Genomic DNA, 21,851 nt, shown 5'->3' on the forward strand with positions numbered 1-21,851 from the left:
AATATAAAGTTCCTGCCAATTTAAAATTTATAATTCTCTTTAGAATGTCAAAAAATTCTATCAAATAAATATTTACTAAATACTATGTGCAAGTCATTGTGAATACTTATTCTACAAAAGTCAGACAAAATACTTTTCAGATAATTCATATAAATTTGAAACAGGGTTAGGGAAACAAATGAAATTCTTCAAAATCCTAAAAGTGTTTGGGAACACTTTTGTCAATGGCATTTTTTTCCAGATGCATAAGAAAACCACCTTAGCCCATGCGCTTGGATATAAATATTAATAAACTGGTCTACTAGCTACTTCAACCTCATCTTATTTCCTATTTCCCAAATCCTTCATTTTACAGAAAAGGAACCTGATGCCAAATGACCTGACCAACAATCACACAACTGGCATTCTCAGCATCAAAACCACTGACTTTGATACTGACAGTGTTCTGACATGATACTTCCATGCTTGAAATATTCTCTTCTTCAATGTCTGCTGAAATCCTTCAAGGCTCAGGTCAGGTGCCACATCTTCCATTATCTCCCAATACCCTCGGCTAAGGTTCTACATCCTTAAACGGAGTAATATGTATGTATTTGCACCTGGAGTCAGAGGACACCAATTGGGACCTCAGTTATTCTATTTACTACTTATAGGACCTTGGTCTATCACTTAACCTTTTAACTGGCTTGCTTGAGCAAATTAGTAAACTAGATAACTTCTAAAGCCCCTTCAGGCCCTAAAATGTAGGGTATTTCATTTGCCCCTAGCTCATTCCATTATATTAACTAATTTGTGTACATATCTTCCTTGAGGAGGCCAGGGAATCCTCATTTTTCACAATGTATCTCAACATCTCAGTTCCTTGCACACAATGCTTATAATTTTGTTGAAATCAAGGTCAATTTTCCTGGCTAGTGGTTGGTCATAATCCCTTTCCTGCTAGTCCATTCATGGCTGGATTTCAGCTGGCTTCTAACATGTGGCAAGTTACCTGGCTATTTCTATGACAGATCCTTCCAGATATAGTTGTTCAAGAGTCTGGCACCATCCTTGAATCCACACGTTCTACATCCTTAAACCACAGCACCTTCAAAAGTCAACCAAATGGTTTAAAATTCCTTGCAAAGTCAAAATATATTATTGGCCTCTAGGTAAAGGATAATTTATAAGGCAGAAAAGAAAAATGTTTAATTTAAGCAGGACTGGAACTATAACTAGATGATACATATAGTATATGATAAAGTGCATTTTTGTCACACAATTGTCTAAGTAAGTCTTTTTTGGTCTCACTGACCAAGGAAACAAAGAGTTCCTGGCTGACAAACTATATAGATATCTGTCCATTCCCCCTTTTATTTCGCCCCGCCTGTGCTGTACTAATTCCACTGAGGAATGGTCACCTTTGGAACCATAATGCTAGCTTCTCTTCTGTTGATAGAATGAGAAGAGGTAAAGCATTTGACTTTAGAGTCTAGTAGGAAGATCTAGCAGCCTATGGTGCTATCCACTTTCAGTCTGCTAATTATGCCAAGAGGGCTCCCAATCTGTACCCAGACTCAGCTAAGCACTGGGGCCAGGGACAACCTGTTGTCCTCCTTGTTAGAGACCTCCCCAATGCAGTGTGTAAAAGGAGACGAGGACCAGGTACTAAATTTCTCATTTTATCGTAGCAACAGAAAGTAAATAAATTACCAGTTACGTTTCCTGAAACAAGAAATTTCAAAATTAGTGATGGAAGTTCCCTTTGAACTAAGAAAAGCTGCATATGGCCACTGAGGAAGTATGTTTTGGAGCTTCCTCACCAAGTATATTTGAGGTTCTCAACCCTCAAGGAAATATTTGTTCAAGTAATTCTGCATTTGTGTGTGATAGGGAGAATGCTATATAAAGGTGACATACTTAGGTGTGCATACTAGAAAATACAAATGAACAAATCTGTCTTGTTCTAAAAATGAATATCCACAGAACAAAAAGCACAGCCCACTATGGTAGTATTTACTATAATGAGATTTATCTTGTTCCAACAAAGGGGCAACATTTTTGTTCATAAAAACAATTGACACGGTGCTCACTTTGTCCTGAGCGACCCACAAACAAATGTGGAGGATTTGAGAAAGTAGCCTGTCTAGATGTTGCTAGAGGATTCAAAAGAATACAAACCAAATAATAAAACACATCAAGACCACCCATTCAACTAAAAGACTAAAATTCTAAGAACAATCAGCAAATTCTCATATTAATGGGAAACTAATACCTATAAAGATTTGGAGCACTGATGCAATAAATTTTATTGTTTACATAATGGTAGGTCACAGACAAAGTGCAGACAATGTGGACAATGGCAGCACATTAAAAAATTTCACAAATGTTACAAGAATTCCAGTGGTTCAACATTTTAAAATTTAACATTTTTAAAAGAAAAAAAAACAGTAACAAAGAAATGCAAATACCCAGATTGTTTTTTTTTTTTTGGTTTTTGTTTTTTTGCAGTCCAATGCAATATACCTTTTAAAGAAAAGTTTGGTTTGAATGCAATGCTTAATTATGATCAATGTTTAAAAAACAAATCACATCTGTTTCTATAATATCTCCCTCCCCCCCATAATCTCATATTCAGTAACAAAAGTGAATACAATTTTAGTACTAAAAACCAATCCCTTTTTTAATGCATTAATGAACAGATATTCCAATTCAATGAAGGCCAATCATTGTATATAGAACCACTCCAAACACAGAAAATGGTACTTGACAACACTGTTACAATCAAAAGCAACTGACATCATACTAGAAAAAAAATTATATGTATATATATGTATATATATATACACACACACATACATACATATATATACATATATATGTGTGTGTATATATATATATACACATATACCCAATACTTGTTTTAGAAAAAAAAGTTGCCTTGGTGAAAATGATTCTGTAAATATTTGATTTGATGCACATTATATACAAAACCTTTCTATATAAAAAAGTACATTACTGTCAATGAAGTTCCATGCTCACACTCCATCTGATACCTGTACTTGCAAGATAAATAAGTCAATGTTTGGTGGAGGAAGCTATTATTTTTTTTAATAAATCTCAGATAAGGCATCTTACTCCTTAAAAGGGGTTCCCCCCTCTAACCCCAACCATCTTACTTAACACTAACTACACAGAAGCGATTTGACATTATTAGCATGATATAACATGGAGTTCCCTCTATTAGAAAGACTAGGGATAGTTTAGAGATGCTGGCAAGAATGAATATTCTACTCTCAAAATATACTATTTCTCTATTCCATATTAAGCAGTTATTTAAGACGATGAGGGCTGAAAAAGCCACTTCTTTTGGTGTCAATGTCAGTAGCCCTAATGAAAGAACTCCATATTGGAATGGTTAGAAAAGTTGCCATTAGAGTAATACAGTCAGTGCATCCTTCACCTGCATAGAATTGGGAACTTTGGCTTCACAGTTCTTTGCCCCTAAACCAATGTCTACAATTCGAAATAGTCTCCTGAAGGTCAGTCTTAGAAAAAAAGAAAGAAAGAAAACTTTTAAAACCTCATTATCATCCAGGATGCTGATCGATATAGGAATGGATAAGGTTCTAAAAGCCCTTTGCATATGCCACAGGATCAGATGATATGAGTTCGCTCTTTGGAGTGGCAATGGATAGGAAAGGCTGAAAGGAGAGGGAAGAGACAATGAAGCAGACTGGAAAAGGTCTGTTAGCAATGAACTGCAACATAACATTCTAACAAGCAGTGAGGCTCTGAAGACTGGAACACGGAAAAGGATCTACCCAAAAGGGAAAGGAGATTAACATTGAGGCAAGGTTTGTACGTGTGTAAATATATATTTTAATATGTACACACATGTGTGCATTATACTGTATATATTTACATACATATTCACAAAAATGCCCTGCAGTGGATTCCAAAAGGCCTTCTCAAAGAAATTATGAATTTTTTAGATCTATACTAGAATATACTTTATATATGTACAAGGAACAAATATGCATTGATTTCTATGCATAGGACTTATTAACAAAAACATTGCTAACATTAAGGTGAATAAATGGTTTTACAAGTTTTCTCAGTGATATCATCAAAACATTTCTAAGGCTAGGAAATAAAATAATAAAAACACACAAGTGGGTTAATATTAACAAGAAAATAGCTGTTCATCATGACCGGTATGGATACAATTTAAATTTCAGAGTAGGGAAAAATATCAAAACCTTATAAATCTCCCGGATGCAATTTAATTGTTGCATCAGTTTCTAGAAAAATAGATTTGTAGAATGAACAGAGCGGTTGCAGCTTTTACTACACCGCCCACCCAAATGTTTATCTCTTTCCTCTTTTGTTTCCAGCTGGCGGTTTCTTCAGCTGAAGGAGTTGTCCTCCTGTTCCAAATCCTGCAGAGGCAGGATTGGACACCCCGAATGTCAGGCCAGCTGATGCTGTGATGCCGGGATTGCTGAAGTTAAACCCAGTTGTACTTGAACTGCCAAAGCCTTGTGTGTAGGGGAGAAAATATTTATATCAGAAGTTACATCATAACAACAACTTCATATATGTCTTGGAAAAAGCAATTGGTCTCTGAAAGAACTGAGAGAAATTTAAATAGCTCAGTAATCCCAGGCTACTAAACTTCTAACATGTGGAATTAGACAGAAAAATCTTTCTACTACTAGAGATAAGCCAAGGCTCTTCCTTCATAAAGCCTACAACAACCATTCTGACTCTGTATGATGAAAGTGAGACTTATCATAACTGCTCAGTCCTTAGCCACTTCTTCTACAACCAAGCAGCCCACCACCATACACAAGGGTCTCGTTTCAAGGGGAAAGTTAAAAAGATGAATAATTTTGCAACCCTAATTTGATATAATTACCTTTGGGTAATTAAGATGACATGACATTCTATGCTGAGTTAATCATACCACCACTAGCATCTCTTCAGAACAGCAATCCTCACAGCCCTCAAAAGTGAAAAGCATTATGACTAGCTTAGTAGGCTAGTTGGACGTGTCCATTTTAAACATTATCCAATAACACAATAAACCTCTAGGGGTATGCTATTTATAATCAAACAATGAACATAAACCATAAAACAATAATTATTAGTTACAATTCTAAGATTATTTCAAAGTTAAATATAATTTGAAGTCTTATATTAGTGGCAGTCAAAAATTATATTTCCAAAGTAAACAGTTAAATGCAAATGGAGAGAAATAGTGTTCTTTTAAGCATAGATGACTTATGGACTACTTACGATTTCAAGTGAAGTAAAGCCAAATGGAACATTTAATTGCTTAATATTTTACCTTTGGAATAGAAATCCTTCCCCAAAATGGTCCAAGGATGATAATTATATTTGGCTACAATTTCACAATAATTTCGTTAAGCCGAATTAAACTGTTTCAAGTGAAACAGGTCACTTATGTCCAAAAGAAGTGCTGCTTAAATAAAGAGGCCAATGAAGGACTGGATTTGTTATCAGGAAAACTAGGAATTCCAATCCAGCCTTGGATTCTTACTATCTTTGTGACCCTGAACAAAACATCTGCCCTCTTTTAGCCTCAATTTCCTCATCTTAAAATGGGAATAATAGTATCTATATCCCAATGTTGTCAGGAAGATAAAAGGAGATAACATATGTAAAATGTTTTAAGTCATAAAGCACTAGCTACACAAATTCTAGCTATTATTATTACAGCTATCATTTCTACGGATGAATATAATTAGGGAATTAAATTAAGAAGTCTGAAAAATCTGACATATTTAGAAGAAGCAGGACAAAGATTAAGATCTATGTAGATATATTTTTGTACACCATAAGATAGGGTGAAACTAAGAGTGATCTTTGGATATGTGGAATAATAGCAACATGTATATCTTTAAATCAAATTCTTTATACTTTTAAATTTTTCTAAAATTCAGACACAAACAAACCTGCACTAAGACTTCCTGAGGGTTTATTTGTTGCTCCAAATCCAAATGTGGAGGCCCCTGTGGTGTTGCTTCCAAAACCAGAGCTAGTTCCAAATCCTAGTGGAAGGGCAGTAGAGAAACACACAATGGCACATAAAAGATAGGTCAAAAACTACTAACAAATTAAATCTAAAATTGTCAGAAGATTCACAAACATATTCTTATATAATTATGTAAATATAAATTATATTGATGAAAACTTATCTCAAAACTTTAGTAATTTATATTTGTGGAATTGCTGAAATGAGTACACTCAAAATGCTAATCTAGTAGACATCATTTGCTCAAAACAGTGCTGCATAGACATGTAAACTTTTAATTAGATTTCATAAGGAAATAATAAAATTAACTCAGAATTAATTTGTACCTGCTTAAAATCCACATTAATAATCCATTCGTATTTTAGATAAGAAAACACTCTAGTCATTCAACAGGAATCAGGATATATTATTCATTAGCTTCTCTACAAAATGGGTTAGAGATTTTTAGTGAATACCAAAGGCGAATGCCAGTTTATCAGGTACAAAAGTATTTCCTTCTTTTAAATTATTTCATTTAATGAAAGAAAATTCTCTAAGTCAAGAGCATGACTATTTATAGATATTTACACATATATTAAAATTTCATTTTATTCTGCTTTCAATATGCAAAAATTTCAATTAAATAGAATGTCTATGCTACAATTCCCACATTTCTTCATGAAATCCAATCAGCTTTCATCTGTTCTGTTTAAATTGACCTAATGTAAAACAGGAGTTTCTTTATAAACAGCAAAACTGTTTTCAAAAATGCAAAAACAAATTATATTTTCCCTATTATATGAATTACACAATTTGAAAATTACACACAGTTCCTTGAAGACTACATATTAGAAAGCCAGTTGTTCAACAAGCCTAAAAATTAATAACAAATAACTTGAAATGTTTACAATATTTAAAATAGATTTATCAGTTCACAAAATTTTCTGAAGAAGTTTATTCCAATATTGATTTTGATGCTTAGTGTGAAACATCAAATTTATTTGTAAGCTAAAGGCCACAATACAAAATCAGAATAATACTGTATCTTCATTAATTACAGCAAAACTTAAAATTAAAGAAAAATTATTTTTGAATCCTATCACATGCTACAGAAACACAGTTTATTCATAGTATCATTACTCTCCCAACTCACCTTGTCAAAAGTATTAAAATATATTTTGATTTTTTTAATTGGATTTTCTCATGGCAACATTAAAACTATTTTGCAATGTTTAAGCATGCAGGTGTATAACCAGGCACACAAAAAGGAAATGTACTTCACAGATAGAAGCCAAGCTATAATTTACAAAGCTGGTAACCAGGAATTACTCTTTGTGTAGTCTAAGTTAATAATCAATTTGTTATTAAATTTGTATTTCCTGTATTAAAATGTGTTTAATTGATTAAAATGTTCCCTCTTCTACAAATAAGGATTTGCTTAAGCTTAATTAACTAATTCTAAGATAAAATAGCTTGGGCTCCAAAGTGGCATCAACACTATAAAGACTAAATTAATATAATTTTAAGTGTTACTTTATATTGACCATCTTCATATTTTTGTAGTGAATTTTTATAGCCCTAATAATTACCTATTTGTTCTCTATGAAGTTGTTACTATAAGGCATTAATTAGTTTGGAGAATCTTTCTTGCCAGATCTAATTTTAACTTCTGAAGCATCAGAAGATCCTCTTGCAATTTTTTTGTTATTACCAGTTCAGAAATATAAAGATTAAAAGAAACATTAGAAAAGTTAAATTGTACCTCCAAGGTTTGAAGAACCTAAGCCACTTGACTGCAAGCCAGTGCCAATACCTGAGCCGAATGGTGCTCCAAAACTAACTCCCAGAGATGGCTGTGGCCCTGGTATAAAAAAAAAAAAAAGAAAACGGGGAAAAAAAGCTTGCCTTACTCTTTCGAGATTGAAGTTTCTTTATTTTAAGAGTGAACATTGTTTTAAAACAAATTTCATTAAAAATTTAAAACCCAAGTCTCAAAATTTTTCTCATATCTAACTTATCTTTTCCACTTGAAAAACCTAAGATGAAAAATTTTAAATTGAAAATTAGAGAACTAAAACAGTATTAGCACATGGAAAGGAACTTATAAAGAATAAAAATATAAGCCACCTAATATAAAAAGCTATACACCGAAATAACAGAAATATTTAATGTATTATCAATACAAACCTTACTGGTTTAGTTCTAAAATTATTATCTTAACTCTCCTACTCACCTATTAGCAAAACTAGACAATGAAATCAAGTGTAGGATTTCATGGTTTTTGTTCCTTACTTAAAAGAAACTGTTTTATTCCTATTAGTGTCGGGTCTTACTTTTTAGCAAAAAGGCTGGTGCTAATGCTGTAAAACTATCATATTATTTACTAAGAGTGAAACTAAAACTAGGTATGGTTTGCATTTGAATGATCAAATTTTATATGTATGATAAATGGATAAAAAACAAGACAATATTTTATTTTATTAAATTTATTGTTCATTTTAAAGCAAATCAATCACACAGTAACATGACAATTCAAACTTGTTCACAAAAAGTGATAACCGAGTTCTGTTGTTAAGTTCTGCTACATTACACCATTCCATAAAGTTAATTACTCAAATCACCTGATTAATAAATATGATAGATTAATAAACATTTACAAAGGCACGGCTGTGTACCTTGACCAATTCAATAAATACATTCAAGATTTCAGTTCAGAAACTTTCCCCCATAATTTTGGATATATCTTAGATCAAGATTCATTAGAAACTCCTTTCCCATCTGTAAGTTTATAATTTAGGCTGAGTGTGGTGAGGACAGAAACAAACTAGCCTCTCCTTTGAACAGTGTTAATGACCCAGAATACAAAAGTCTAAAAATCTCTCATTTTGATAAATGATTTATGAAAATGATTCGACAGGTTTTCAGCACAGTACAATCTTCATCGTCTTGTCATTTTCAAACACAGTGATCAGTGCATCTGAAAGTGGGGGGCGGAGGGGGTAGGAGTCACCAAAGCAAAACTCATACTGACAAATAGAAATTTTAAAATAAATCAAAATCTTCAAGTTGTCAAATGCAGAGTAAGATTTGATTATTCAAAAAGTACGTTTAAATGATAAAGTACTTATGGATTATTATAGCTGAGAAACTTTGTTCTGTCTAAACAATGAGATAAACTAGATTTTCCAAATAGATTGTAAACATAAAGTAAAAAAGTAACATAACTGATAGCAGCCAGGGCCCTTACACTATTTTAAAAAATAAGTTAAAAAATCCATTTAATTTTTACATCCATTTTTTGAGATTCAAATATCTGCTTAGTAGCTCCTTTAAAAAACTGTTATCACAGTACAAATAAACTAAAAACAATTTCATAATTTGAACAAAATATGCAGAAAACAAATGTCTAGTATCTTCAAGTTTAAGGGAAGGCCTCAAGTTACACATTAATGGGAGGCACTGCTGGTGGAAGACCAAGAAGAATAAAAACACCACATCCCTCGGCCCTCCAAATTAAGATATTTATCAAATATATCATGCTGTTTTTGTTGTTTTGTGTATATATTTTAAGACCAACAGAACATTGTTATTCTAAACACCAACTGTCAAGCTATAGAAAAAAAAATCAGAATCCATCCTTAAGCTGACAAGATTTTCCATTGTACAACAGATATATCATACTTTAGTTGATTTCATACTTTAACATAAAATTCTGAAGGCAACATATCATTTATAATCTAGTAGGCAAATGTACATCATTTTCAAATAGTGAAAAGTTTGTCCTGTGCCAAAGTACTCGCAAATAATGCATTCTTTGGCTAATGTCATAAAATAGTTTCATTTTCAGGACATGAGAGACAAATCCTTCAGACGAGTTATTCTAATAAACAAGTCTAAAAATATACTTCAAAATCTTAAGTTATTCCCTAAAGAACTCAATTTAATGAGCCCTCCACTAAGAAACCATTTAAGTAGTAGTAAGTCATTATGACTGCCCAAAGTGAACCACATAACATTCACATACAATATAATCAAGTGTAGTAGCATCATTAATTCCTATTTTCTATCAAATTCTACCTTATACAGATGATTTACAAAAAAAGGTAAGTGCTTAAAACCTCATTAACATATTTAAGGATCAGTCAAAAACACCTTAATGATACTACCTTATTGTAATCAAATCATATTTAAAAAAAACCAAAAAACCATACCCCCCCCCAGTTGAAAATATTTAAATGGGGAATGTTCCTTTGGCTAATAAATAATAATAAAATCACAAAACCCTAAAATTTCTGGATGGAAGACTTAGGATTTCCTGATTAACACTAAGCCTATGATTTCCAATCCTATATCCAAAGCTAGAAAATATGAATTACTAATAAAATGGTCTCAGCTCTCCTTAAGAACAGCAGCCAAGTATGAGAAAAGTCTCATTATGTAAACATTAAATACTTTTAAAATAAGCAAATCATAACAAAACACTCAATAAATTAGTTTTCATCTATTCACAGTTAACAATTATACTGCAAACATTACATTTAAATTATTGTACATCAATTTATAAAAAAGCCAAGGGAGCTCTTGTGGAGCAAATAGATTCTTTTCCCAGTATCCTTTAACTTATCCAAAAACTTATTCTTATGTTTGTCTCATATATACATGCTACCTTACAAGAGCTTTTTGGGTACATTTCAGCCTCTAGAAAAGTAGTGGCTATAGAATACATTTGCCTAAGACCTACAAATATATCTACATAAAGAAAATCAAAGCCAGGACTAATAAAGGGCCTCAAAAGATCATCTATTTGATTCCTATGTCTCTGGGAAAGACATACAAACCATCTGCAAGAGATAGTTGTCTAAAAAATCAGCCCTGTGACCATATATTTACATTATCATAGACAAGGAGTAGATCTAGCTTTAAAAATCAAAAAAGCACCTGACAACTTAGAAACTGGCTCAAATCCTGCACAGGTCACTAGTGGCATCTGAAAAGAATAAAAAAAAAAATACCCTAGCTGCTCACAGATGGGTTTTAAAACTTTCTACTGGTATGTATTAGAGAAAAATTTCTCCTTTGTTTACTAAAACACTTTAAAATAGATGCACAAAGTCATGGACAAAGATTAAGTTAGCTTTGTAGTCTGCTGAAAGGTATACAAATCAAAAATGAACTTGGTTTCCAGTTGAGCAGTAAAGAGCTCAACAGAATACTGTTTTGTACATGCAATCTGAAGGATGCATAAACCTCATTCCTGTTAACCGCTAATATTGACAATCACTATACCAAGATTACTAAAACTTCCCCTGGGAAGATGCCCAATAAAATGGCTGAGTCATGGACACAAAATACCTCTACAGCAGGGAAAAAATGAAGGGGACATAGTCAAGTTCTAACACAATATAATCTGGTTATCAAAGTGCTCAACTGCTCAATGTTCATACAACTATAAATTAAAACTCAATCTGTCAAAGAGAGTCCCATTACCACTTATCTTTAATACTGATGAGGCTGACAAGGTTGGAGGTATTCCTATCTCAAATTGGAAATCCAGACTTCACAAAAGTAAAAAAAAATTTAAAGGATTGGAGTAAAAGTGAACAGAAGTTTTGGCAGCGATGAAAAGAAGATAAGGCTGACTGCCCTAAAGCCTAAGGAAAACATCTTAAAATGAAAGCATATGGGCAAAGAGAAAAAAATGCTTCTTAGAGTAATTAACAGGCACTCTAATTTAAGCCTCTACATACATAGATATAAATGAAAGGCATCAAAACTCTAGAGGAAAAACCCAAGAACTTTCAAGGTAAGATTATGTCTCATTAGCAAGTTTTAACTCCCTCTGACTGAACAGTTTATTGCAATTTATCATGGTTGTCTACACCAGAAGAATTCATTTTTTGGTATAATACTTTTGTAATTCAGACTTTTCCTCAAAAACTTCTCTAAGTAGGAGAGGAATTAGTACCGTTCTAACTCTGTAACTTAGTTTTAACTCAATGCTCAGTACTAATGATTCCTTAGTTAAAGGTTTATTTTCTTAGAGACCAATTAGCATTCTTCTCTTTCATAACCTCATTAACAGTTGTGTATATGCAAATATGCCACCAGTCACGAAGGGACCAGGAAATAGAAAGTGTCTATGGATCAGTGCAAATCCATCACCAATGATGGAAAAAATTCAAGGTGCTCTAATGATGGTGGGTCAGCAACATAATTTTTGTTTATAAAGTTAAATGAGAATAATAATCCTACCAAGCAGCAAACACCAAAGAATATATAAGATTGCAAGCTCATTGAAGGCAGGGATCATATTATTCATCTTTATACCCATCACAGGACAGTGTTTAGTGAATAAATGTTTAATCCATGTTATTCTTAGCACAGAGGCTAAATATAAATTGAAAGGCCATAGAACAGTCAAGATTTTATTTAAATAAATATTTTTTGATTTCTTGTACTATTTTAACTGTTAGACCTAGCCTCTTATACATATACATGTGTGTATGTGTGTATGTGTGTGTGTATGTATGTATGTATGTATGTATGTATGTATGTATGTATGTATGTGTGCCAGAATAAATTAAGGTGCTGTGGAAGTAATAACTTGGTTTTTTACATTTTGTAAAAATCTATTTCTATGAAAAAAGGAGAAATATCATCTTCATCTAAGTAAAGTATATGTCTTCTGTATCCCAAAATCTAGTGCAGCCAATCACAGATAAAACAGGTCTGTGAAAGTGGGTAAGTAATTAGACTAGAGATAAGGGTTGGAGTAAATATAAGAAAAGTTATTTTGTCCCCAAAATGCAGATTTGCCTAGAAATAGATTTAAAAAGAATCTGATTATATCCTCCTCAACCATTATTTTGTAATCAACTTAATTTTCCTCTATTCAAGTATCTCTTTATGTTCAACCTAACCTAAGCAAGTTCAATACACACACACACAAGCTTTCCTTTCTTTCATCATCTCTCTATTCATTTTCAAGGCACTAGACCAAAAGCTGGTCTAATATATTTCTTCTTCAGAAATGAGTTTGGTGAGTCAGTTCATATGCCTTCCAGTTAACACAAACACACAGACAATATCTGCGTGACCTTTAACATGCCTTCAGTAAAAGCAAACTTCATTTGGGATGTACATGTAGGTTGCCAAATACAATGTTTTATGATGAAAATGTGAAAATGAATCAACTGCTTTACATAGGAAAATGTAATGTGTAGCTGGATTGCTTATTTCTGACTTTGAAGTTACAAACTACATTATTACAATTTTAGAATTTAATAGTATATTCTTCAGGGCAATTTAATAGCAAAAAGATCCCATAAGGTACTGAGTGATTTAGCAAATACCATTAAGAATACTGACAACATTAAATATCTGATTTGTTATTATTGCTAAGTCTACCCTGCATTTTCTAACATATATTTTTATAATTTTGTCACAATGATCAAATTTTTCTAGCAAACAACTACTCATAGAAACGTTAAGTACTAACACAAAAGAAGACCTTATATAAAAATGTACACAAACTGACTGTAGTTGTAACACTAATAAGCTATAACTTGAATGCATTCAGACCTGTAGCAGGCTGTTGCTGCTGTGTGAGTGTTGCAGCCATGGCAACGGCTGCTGCATTTGGTATGTTGCTGAAAGGGGTAGGACCAGTTGTAACTCTTGGGGCACTCTGCCACTTCTTGGCTTCTGCTCGTCTTGCCTCAAAAACATCCACAGAATCTCCCAGGAACATTTTTCTATAACCAAGATATTGTTCTTTGAGCATCTAAAAGGATAAACAAAAACAACAAAAAAGTTTCCAATAAAGCTCCATCGTATTTGATAGTAAAATAAACTGTGAATACTATATCAGCAAAGTATACTAAAGTCTAAAGCCACTACTCAATAACCATTTTTCCTCCTAAACTGAGGGTAATGGTAGTATAGATGAACTTTTACAAAAGGAAATAGTAGTATTTATATATAATATATAGTATTTATGAGGGTAATCTCCAAATTTTTTTAAAATTCTCTTTATTTATTTTATACATTCCTTGTTTGCCAAAGGCACATTTAAAGAAATAAAAACTAAAATAACCAAGTTCTTTAACCAAGCTTTAGGATAACTAGATGTAAGTTTTAAATACCACTTTACACATTCTTCTCTTTCTTGCAATTCCCTCCCAACTGGTCAATTTTTCTGGCAGAGGAATGGGTAGAACCCAATTTCTTGCTGGTAGATGAATGAAAAGTTTTCATCAAAAAGATGAAAACAAACAAACTAAATGTATGCTTAAAGTAGCAGGAGCAAATTGTTGAAATCCCATCAAATTGTTTATGTATTTGTCCTTATAGTGCTAGAAATAATTATGTAAATGACAATTGTAAAGGGGGTTTATGACATCTATTTTAAAAGCATTAGTAAATGAAATGTAGGATTATATCACCTCTCAGAATGGAAGTAAAATGTAAGAAGAATTCATTTTTTTTTTAAATTTTAAACCCTTAACTTCTGTGTATTGACTTATAGGTGGAAGATTGGTAAGGGTAGGCAATGGGGGTCAAGTGACTTGCCCAGGGTCACACAGCTGGGAAGTGTCTGAGGCCGGATTTGAACCTAGGACCTCCTGTCTCTAGGCCTGGCTCTCAATCCACTGAGCTATCCAGCTACCCCCTATTTATTTTCTAATATTTGTTACTGAAATAAAATAGCATTAAGCCTTTATCAGTTTCAATTTTCTGCTACCTATGAAACTAGTTGAAGTGAATCTTTTCTAAAAGCTGTCAAGTGGAAAGAGTACAAGGGTTTAGAAGGCAGGGCACAGAATGAGTGAGACACTGAACTAAGGCACAAAGACTGATATTCACATCTTTTATAAACTTCTATTTTTGGTGCACTGGAAATCAATGTACAGTAAACCACTTTAGAACTTCATTTTTTTTTTTTTTTTAACCCTTAACTTCTGTATATTGACTTATAGGTAGAAGAGTGGTAAGGGTAGGCAATGGGGGTCAAGTGACTTGCCCAGGGTCACACAGCTGGGAAGTGGCTGAGGCCGGATTTGAACCTAGGACCTCCCGTCTCTAGGCCTGGCTCTCAATCCACTGAGCTACCCAGCTGCCCCTAGAACTTCATTTTTTATGTAAAGTATTCAATAAAATTGGAAATATTTCTGATTAACAGCATTTATTACTAAGTGCTTCACAAGGAGAGAGGTTAGGAACTACTAAGAACCACCATTGTAAACATGGTCAGATCAAGTTTCTGCATCAGTTGTTTATTCTTAATTTCTTTTTTCTGTGTCATCAAGAGGATCAATATGGAAGAGAATAGGAAGGGACAGCAATGTAAAGAGAAAAACACTAATGAAACCTAATAAAGTAGAAGTGACAGAAATATTGAGGGTAAATTTTGAGCAAACAAATGAAATTTGTGTGTATTCTTGAACTGAGATAATGAGCATAGTCAAGAGTCAAAGGTGAGATCTATAGATCCTGGCAACAACTTGTATATGGGGGGTAAGAGACAATGAAGAGCCCACAATGACTCTTAGGTTGTAGGCTTGGGGAATTGGGAAGATGGTGGTATTAAAGAGAAGCCTTTTCATCAACAGCTAGATGAGGGACCTGGATATCAGGCTCTTCGAAGTTCACAAATATTTGCAATAGCCCGCTGCAGGAGAAGGGTGGGGGTCTGCCTACCTCGTCCTCTATTCAGTCACCAAAAAGATTTTCCTAAAACATGAGGTATGCCATTCCCCTACCCTAATCAATAAACTCCAATGGCTCCCTATCACCTCCACGATCAAACACAAATTGCTCTACTTGGCAAAGTCCTTCATATACTTTACTGTCCAACACATACTCTGATCCAGTGATACTAGCTTCTTAGCCATTCCAAGAACAAGACCCTCCATCATTCAGCTCTGGGCATTTTCTATAGAGATGGGAATGTTCTTACTCCTCCATCCTGACTACTGACACCTCTGGCTTCTTTTAAGTCCCAACTAAAGTCTATCTTTTACAGGAAGCCTTTCCCAACCCCTCTTAATTCTAATGACTTTCTTTTGTTAATTATTTCCTATTTTTCCTGTATATAGCTTTTTGTGTTTGAATGCTTCCCTGCCCCACCATTTAGATTATAAGCTCCATGAGACCAGGGACTGGTTTTTGCCATTTTTTATATCTCCATCACTCAGCACAGTGCCCAGCACATTATAGTTTCTTAACATAACTTTCCAAAAAGGAATTCAGGGAAGTAAACTTCCAAAGACAGGTATTTAACTAGAGCCTGAGCATCTGGATGACTACTTGTCAGTGACATTGTAAAGGGGGTTTATGATCGAGGTTTAATCCAACCTTGGTTTAAGGTTGGATTACATGATTTCTAATTTTATGTGGCAAATGCCTATTTGCTTAAAAGTACTTGGGAGGTAAAGCCAAAAAGGCAGAATAAAGGCAGCAACCCAGCAGACCTCTGCCAGTATACCCCTCTCAACAACTTTAAAATAATGCCTTAAATCAAATTCTGGAATGAAAAAGTCAACAAAAGGTCAAGGTGAGACATTTTTCTAGCCTAAGACAACTTAGGAGTTCAGCAAAAGAAGTCTGTGACACCTGGATCAAGGCTGGCCAAAATCACATCACACAAAGAAGTAATTTCAGGAGCTTGCAGCTTAGAGATGGTAGGGTCAAACAACTGGTCAAGAAGAGATCATATAGGACCCTTACCCAACACTGGGTGCAGCTGGTGCTGATTGGCAACTCTATCCCCCATATGCAGTTCTGGGTCATAGTTATAGGGTGGACAGGAGCACCTATGGTAGGTCACAAGGGAGCAGGGACCTTGGTCCCAGTTCTAAGGCAGAGAGGGGCACTAAGCACTACTACTGCAGGAGAATAAGGCTCCTAGTTGCAGTTCCAGGGCCAATAGGAGTACTAGCACTTGTAGCTAGAGGAAAGAGGGATCTTTCCTAGGTAAACATAGACCAGGAAAGCAGTGACCAAACCTCTCCCTGGATCACAGCACTTGGAAGCACCAAAAACTTATAAATATAAGTGGCTGAAGCAGAATCTATTATGCTGCAGATAAAGTAAAAAAGGTAGGAAGAGCAATCATGATCTCAGACAACTCAAAAGTAAAAATAGACTTAATTAAAAGAGATAATCAAGGGTAACTACATTTGGCTAAATAGCACCATAGCCAATGAATATCAAAAAATTTTATAGCAAGTTTCTCTGATACGGGCTTCATTCCTCAAATATATGGACCTTAGTCAAACTGATAAAAAAAAAAAAAAAGAAGCCATTTCCAAATAGCTAGTCAAAGGACAAACAGGTAGTTTAAACAAGAAGAAATCAAAGCTATCTATAGTTATATAAAAAAACTCTTTAAATCACTATTGATTAGAGAAATACAAATTAAAATGCTGAGATACACATCCGAAATGACAAGTGTTGGAGGGAATGAAGAAAAATAGATATACTAATGAACTGTTGATGGAACTGGGAACTGGTCCAACCATTATGGAGAAAACCTGGAACTATACCCAAAAGGTTAGAAAAGTGTGCAAATCCTTTGACCCAGCAATACCATTATTAGGTCTGTACTACAAAGAGGTCAAAGAAAAAAAAAGAGCATATATTTATTTGAACAAAAAATATTTATAGCAGCTCTTTTTGTGGGGCCAAAGAATTGGAAATTGAGGGGATGCTCATCAATAGGGAGACTTAACAAATTATGGCATTTGATTGTGATGGAGTAATATTACGTATAAAAAAATGAGGGGTTAGTTTCAGAAAAACATGGGAAGAGTTATATGAACTAGTAGATTATTAAGCAGAGTAACAACCACATTATAATGATGATCAACTGTGAAAAACTTAGTTGTTCTCATCTACAATACAATGATCCAAGATGATTTCAAAAGGATTCATGATTAAAAAAAAATGCTATCACCTCCAGAGATCAAACTCTAAGTGGGAACTAAAGTATAATTTTCTCACTTTATTTTTCTTGCTTTTCTCATGATATGGCTAATACGGAAATCTATTTTGCATAATTTTATATTTATAACTGGTATACTGCTTGCCTTTTTGTTATGGGGGGCAAGAGGGAGCAAAAGAATATGGAACTCAAATTTCTTTTTAAAAGACTGTTTAAATAAATAAATAATAGAAGCTGGAAGTTTAAAAAATATTTAAAGTACTCAATTGCTTTCTTTATTAGATCAAAGTTGTCTTTTTTAAATAATCATTTTACTTGAAAATCTGTCAATAGAAAAGTTTTAACTAAGCAAAAGTGAAAAGGTACTTTGTGACAAAGCAGTTTGATAAAGTCAAGCAATCTGAATGAATATTACAAGTATAGATGCAAAACTAAGGTTTATATATAGGGTCCCATATTTATTAAATATATAAACTATGTATTAAAACATACCTTTACATTTTCATGGATAGATTGAAGCTGTGCAGCTAAAGCTACAAATGTTTGATAAATTTTCTGCATAGCCAGTGACAAATCTATAAGACAAAAATTTATGTTAGCAAAAAATATACTAATTATGAAAACACAAGAAGAAATAAGATCAATTTATTTTTACTGTTCAGAATAGAATTTTATTAGTGTGTAGAAAGAAGAAAATCACATTTCCATTAACCAAAAGAGAGGATGCCATACCTTCACATGTACAAAGAAATGCCTGAATAAGGCTAATTTATAAAACTGGTAAACTAACACATTTGTTACTTAGCTTTCTTCAATTATGACTAAATTCTGCAAGTCATTATATTTTGTATTTCACAAAGTAGAAAAATTATATCAAATCCAAATAAAAACCCTAAAAGCAAATTTCCAGTTAGCATTTTCCAAGGTATCCAGTATCTAGTGTTTTATTTTGTACACAATATTTTAAATTTTTTAAAGTCTTCCATTGAAAAATTAGTATAGGAAGCATGTTACCTTGTGGAGTTATATGTGAATTGTTTGCTTGAGTAGCAAGATGATTTTCTAGTTCTTCAATCTGCTGTCTGTATTGTTGTAGTTGTACCTCAAATTGTCCAACCAAGATTCTGAAATAGCTATATGAATGCATTTAAACATTATCAGATCACTGATTATTATCTTGGGGGAAGGACAAGGAAAAGAGAGACATTTATTTTCCTATGTGTTATTAGAAAATATAATTACAATGCTATGGCATCATAGAGTACTAGAAAGAGAACCAGGCATAAAAAGATGTGAACTCAAGTTCCAACTCTGATATTCAGCAATCCAAAATAGGGAGTACCCTATAAGTTGACAAAAGTTGCCAATCTGAATTAGTAGAAGGAGTACACTTTAATCAATGAAGATCTAGATGAAAAAAAAAATGCTAACAAGTAATTCTGCAGAATGAGAATACTGTTATATATAATAACCCTTGAAACACAAAAGTGAGAAGCTTCAAGGTACAGTGGGGAAAGTACTAAACTCAAAGTCAGATATGGATTTAAATCCTAGCTCTGTCATTATATATCTGTGTGACTTCAGGAAGTCATTCAACTTTGGTCTTTCCTTTTTTCATCAATAAAATCAAGGGATTAAAGTCACTTGTAAGCCAGATGATTTCTAAGATGTCTTTCCATCTCAACAACAAATTTTAGCATCAAATATGAATAGTCTTACCCCATTAAAGTGCCTGTTATTTTTAAAAACAACAATCCAACCTTATTAAAAATCAAACAGAAAAAAAGGAAAGATTGTCTTGTATTCTTTTTTTAAGAAAGCAGCTGTGGATAGTCAACTAGCCTTGGGGTCAAAAAAAATGTGGGCTACTTCACACATATACTATTTGTATGACTAATAATAGTAATAAAGATACTATCATTTATATAACTCCTTAAGGTTTATCTCATTTGATCTTCATGATGAACCTGGAAACTAGTTGCTATTACTATTTACATTTTATGTAAGAAAACTGGGGCTGAGAGGTTAAATAAGTTGTTAGGGTCATATAGGTAGTGTCTAAGGCACAATATCAACTCAGATCTTTTGGACTCCATGTCCAGAACTCATCATCGATGCCACCTCACTGTCAAATCACTTACCCTCTTGTGTCTCATACAAGTATATAAAAGTTTAAGTTATAGATTTGCTGATCTACGTTAGTGGAGATAGTTTTCATATCAGCAGTGCCCTACACCATCTGTCCCCTTCCTCAATTCTTGATAGTTATAAACAAAGCTTAATTTTTGTTCTGCTCTAACAACTGGAATTGGAAACATTTACGAAACTTGTACTTGAGCTAGATGTCTTTGCCCTCATTGTTCTCTCATCTCAAAACCTCTCTTCCTCCAGAATATAAGCTCACATTTACTTCATTTTCTTCCCTATCCAGCCAATATTCCATGACTGGTCATGCATTTCAATGACTACCTCACATAATCCTAACTAGTTTTGTTGCTTGTTTCTAGGATGCCAAACATCATTGGGAAAAAAACATGAAACCAGATCATTTGATTCCACTATCAATTCAAATTATGTAGCCCATGTTTTTTCTTTTATTCATCTTTAACAGATATCTTTTTTCATGAGTGACCATTTCAAATTTTCAGTGCTCAAGCTTCAAACGGCATGTCCACCCTTTGCATCTTCTCAACGGATATTTGTTTCCCTAAATTTACTAAAACAATCGAGCTCGGCTGATTTAAGCTCATTATCTGAACTCCTTTCTCTCTCAAGAGAAATCATCTTCTTCAAAGTTTCAGTGGAAGAGGTTATCTTCCTTTTTTCCCTCCAACTCACCACTTCCTACTTTATTTAGGATCTTCTATCAATCATTCAATCCCTCACTACATCTTTAGTCTCTCCCTCGGTTCTTACTGCTTCTTCTGTGCTCAGGTCTCCCTGTGTGAGATATTATTTAAAAATAAAACAACTTAAATCTGCTTAATCTACAACCTCCCAACCCAACATTTGTAAACTACCATCCTCTCTCTCTTTTCCATAACTGTTTGATTACAAAAGTTCCTAGGGGGCAGCTGGATGGCTCAGTGGATTGAGAGCCAGGCCTAGAGACTGGAGGTCCTGGGTTCAGATCTGGTCTCAGACACTTTCTAGCTGTGTGACCCCGGGCAAGTCACTTAACCCCCATTGCCTACCCCTGTAACAAATAAAATTAATATAGAAGGATATATATAAAAAAAGATATTAGGGTTTTTTAAAAATTAAAAAAAAAAGTCAGTCCCACATGAGTTATTTTATAATTAGTTGTTGTTCATTTTTCCTAAATCCCCCTTTGTCAATCTCCTGCATAACAACTTTTAGTGATACCCTGTGATCTGTAGGTTAAACTCTTCCACTTGACATTTAAAGTCTTTCATAAACTGTTTGCAGTCCACTTTCAGGCTTTTTGCCACGGATTTGTACATACTACAATCCAAATGAATTGGCCTTCTTGCTGTCTCTAACATTTCTTACATTTCATCTTTGTTTTTGTGCCTTTGCACAAGCTGTTCCTCATAAATATTACACACTCTTAATCCTCATCATAGGATTCCTAGCTTCTTTCAAAGCTGATCTCAAGTGCTACTTAATAAAAAAAGCTCATATCATTGTGTCCTGCCCTAAGACACTCTATATTTAATTTTCCATGTACTTGTTTCTCTCCCATCCTCCAGTAAACTCCTTGAGCTTATTTTCATTTTTGTCTTTATTGCTCCAGCGCTTAACATATTGCTTGGCATGTATTAGATGCTTAATAAATGTTTTTTGTTGATGAACTTTATCATCAGGAAGCTGCTGTGCGAATTCTGTGTAAAAAAGTGAAATTTTATAGAAATTTTATTACCATAG

The 21,851-nt window shown here is 33.6% G+C and overlaps 1 protein-coding gene across 1 annotated transcript in view; it reads right to left on the bottom strand.

The window, feature by feature from the left end:
• Positions 1–3,938: 3,938 nt before the first annotated feature.
• Positions 3,939–21,851, bottom strand: part of NUP58 (nucleoporin 58) — a 43,508-nt gene continuing 25,595 nt past the window's right edge. The window contains exons 11-16 of the mRNA XM_044668969.1: positions 18,978–19,096; positions 18,456–18,538; positions 13,601–13,802; positions 7,782–7,880; positions 5,961–6,056; positions 3,939–4,520 (exon numbers count right to left, since the gene is read on the bottom strand). Coding sequence (XP_044524904.1) covers positions 4,351–4,520; positions 5,961–6,056; positions 7,782–7,880; positions 13,601–13,802; positions 18,456–18,538; positions 18,978–19,096 — 769 coding nt within the window. The 3' untranslated portion in view covers positions 3,939–4,350. The remainder of the gene's footprint in view (positions 4,521–5,960; positions 6,057–7,781; positions 7,881–13,600; positions 13,803–18,455; positions 18,539–18,977; positions 19,097–21,851) is intronic.

This window comes from Gracilinanus agilis, chromosome 3 (genome assembly GCF_016433145.1).
Source record: "Gracilinanus agilis isolate LMUSP501 chromosome 3, AgileGrace, whole genome shotgun sequence".
In the NCBI taxonomy this organism is placed as follows: Eukaryota; Metazoa; Chordata; class Mammalia; order Didelphimorphia; family Didelphidae; genus Gracilinanus; species Gracilinanus agilis.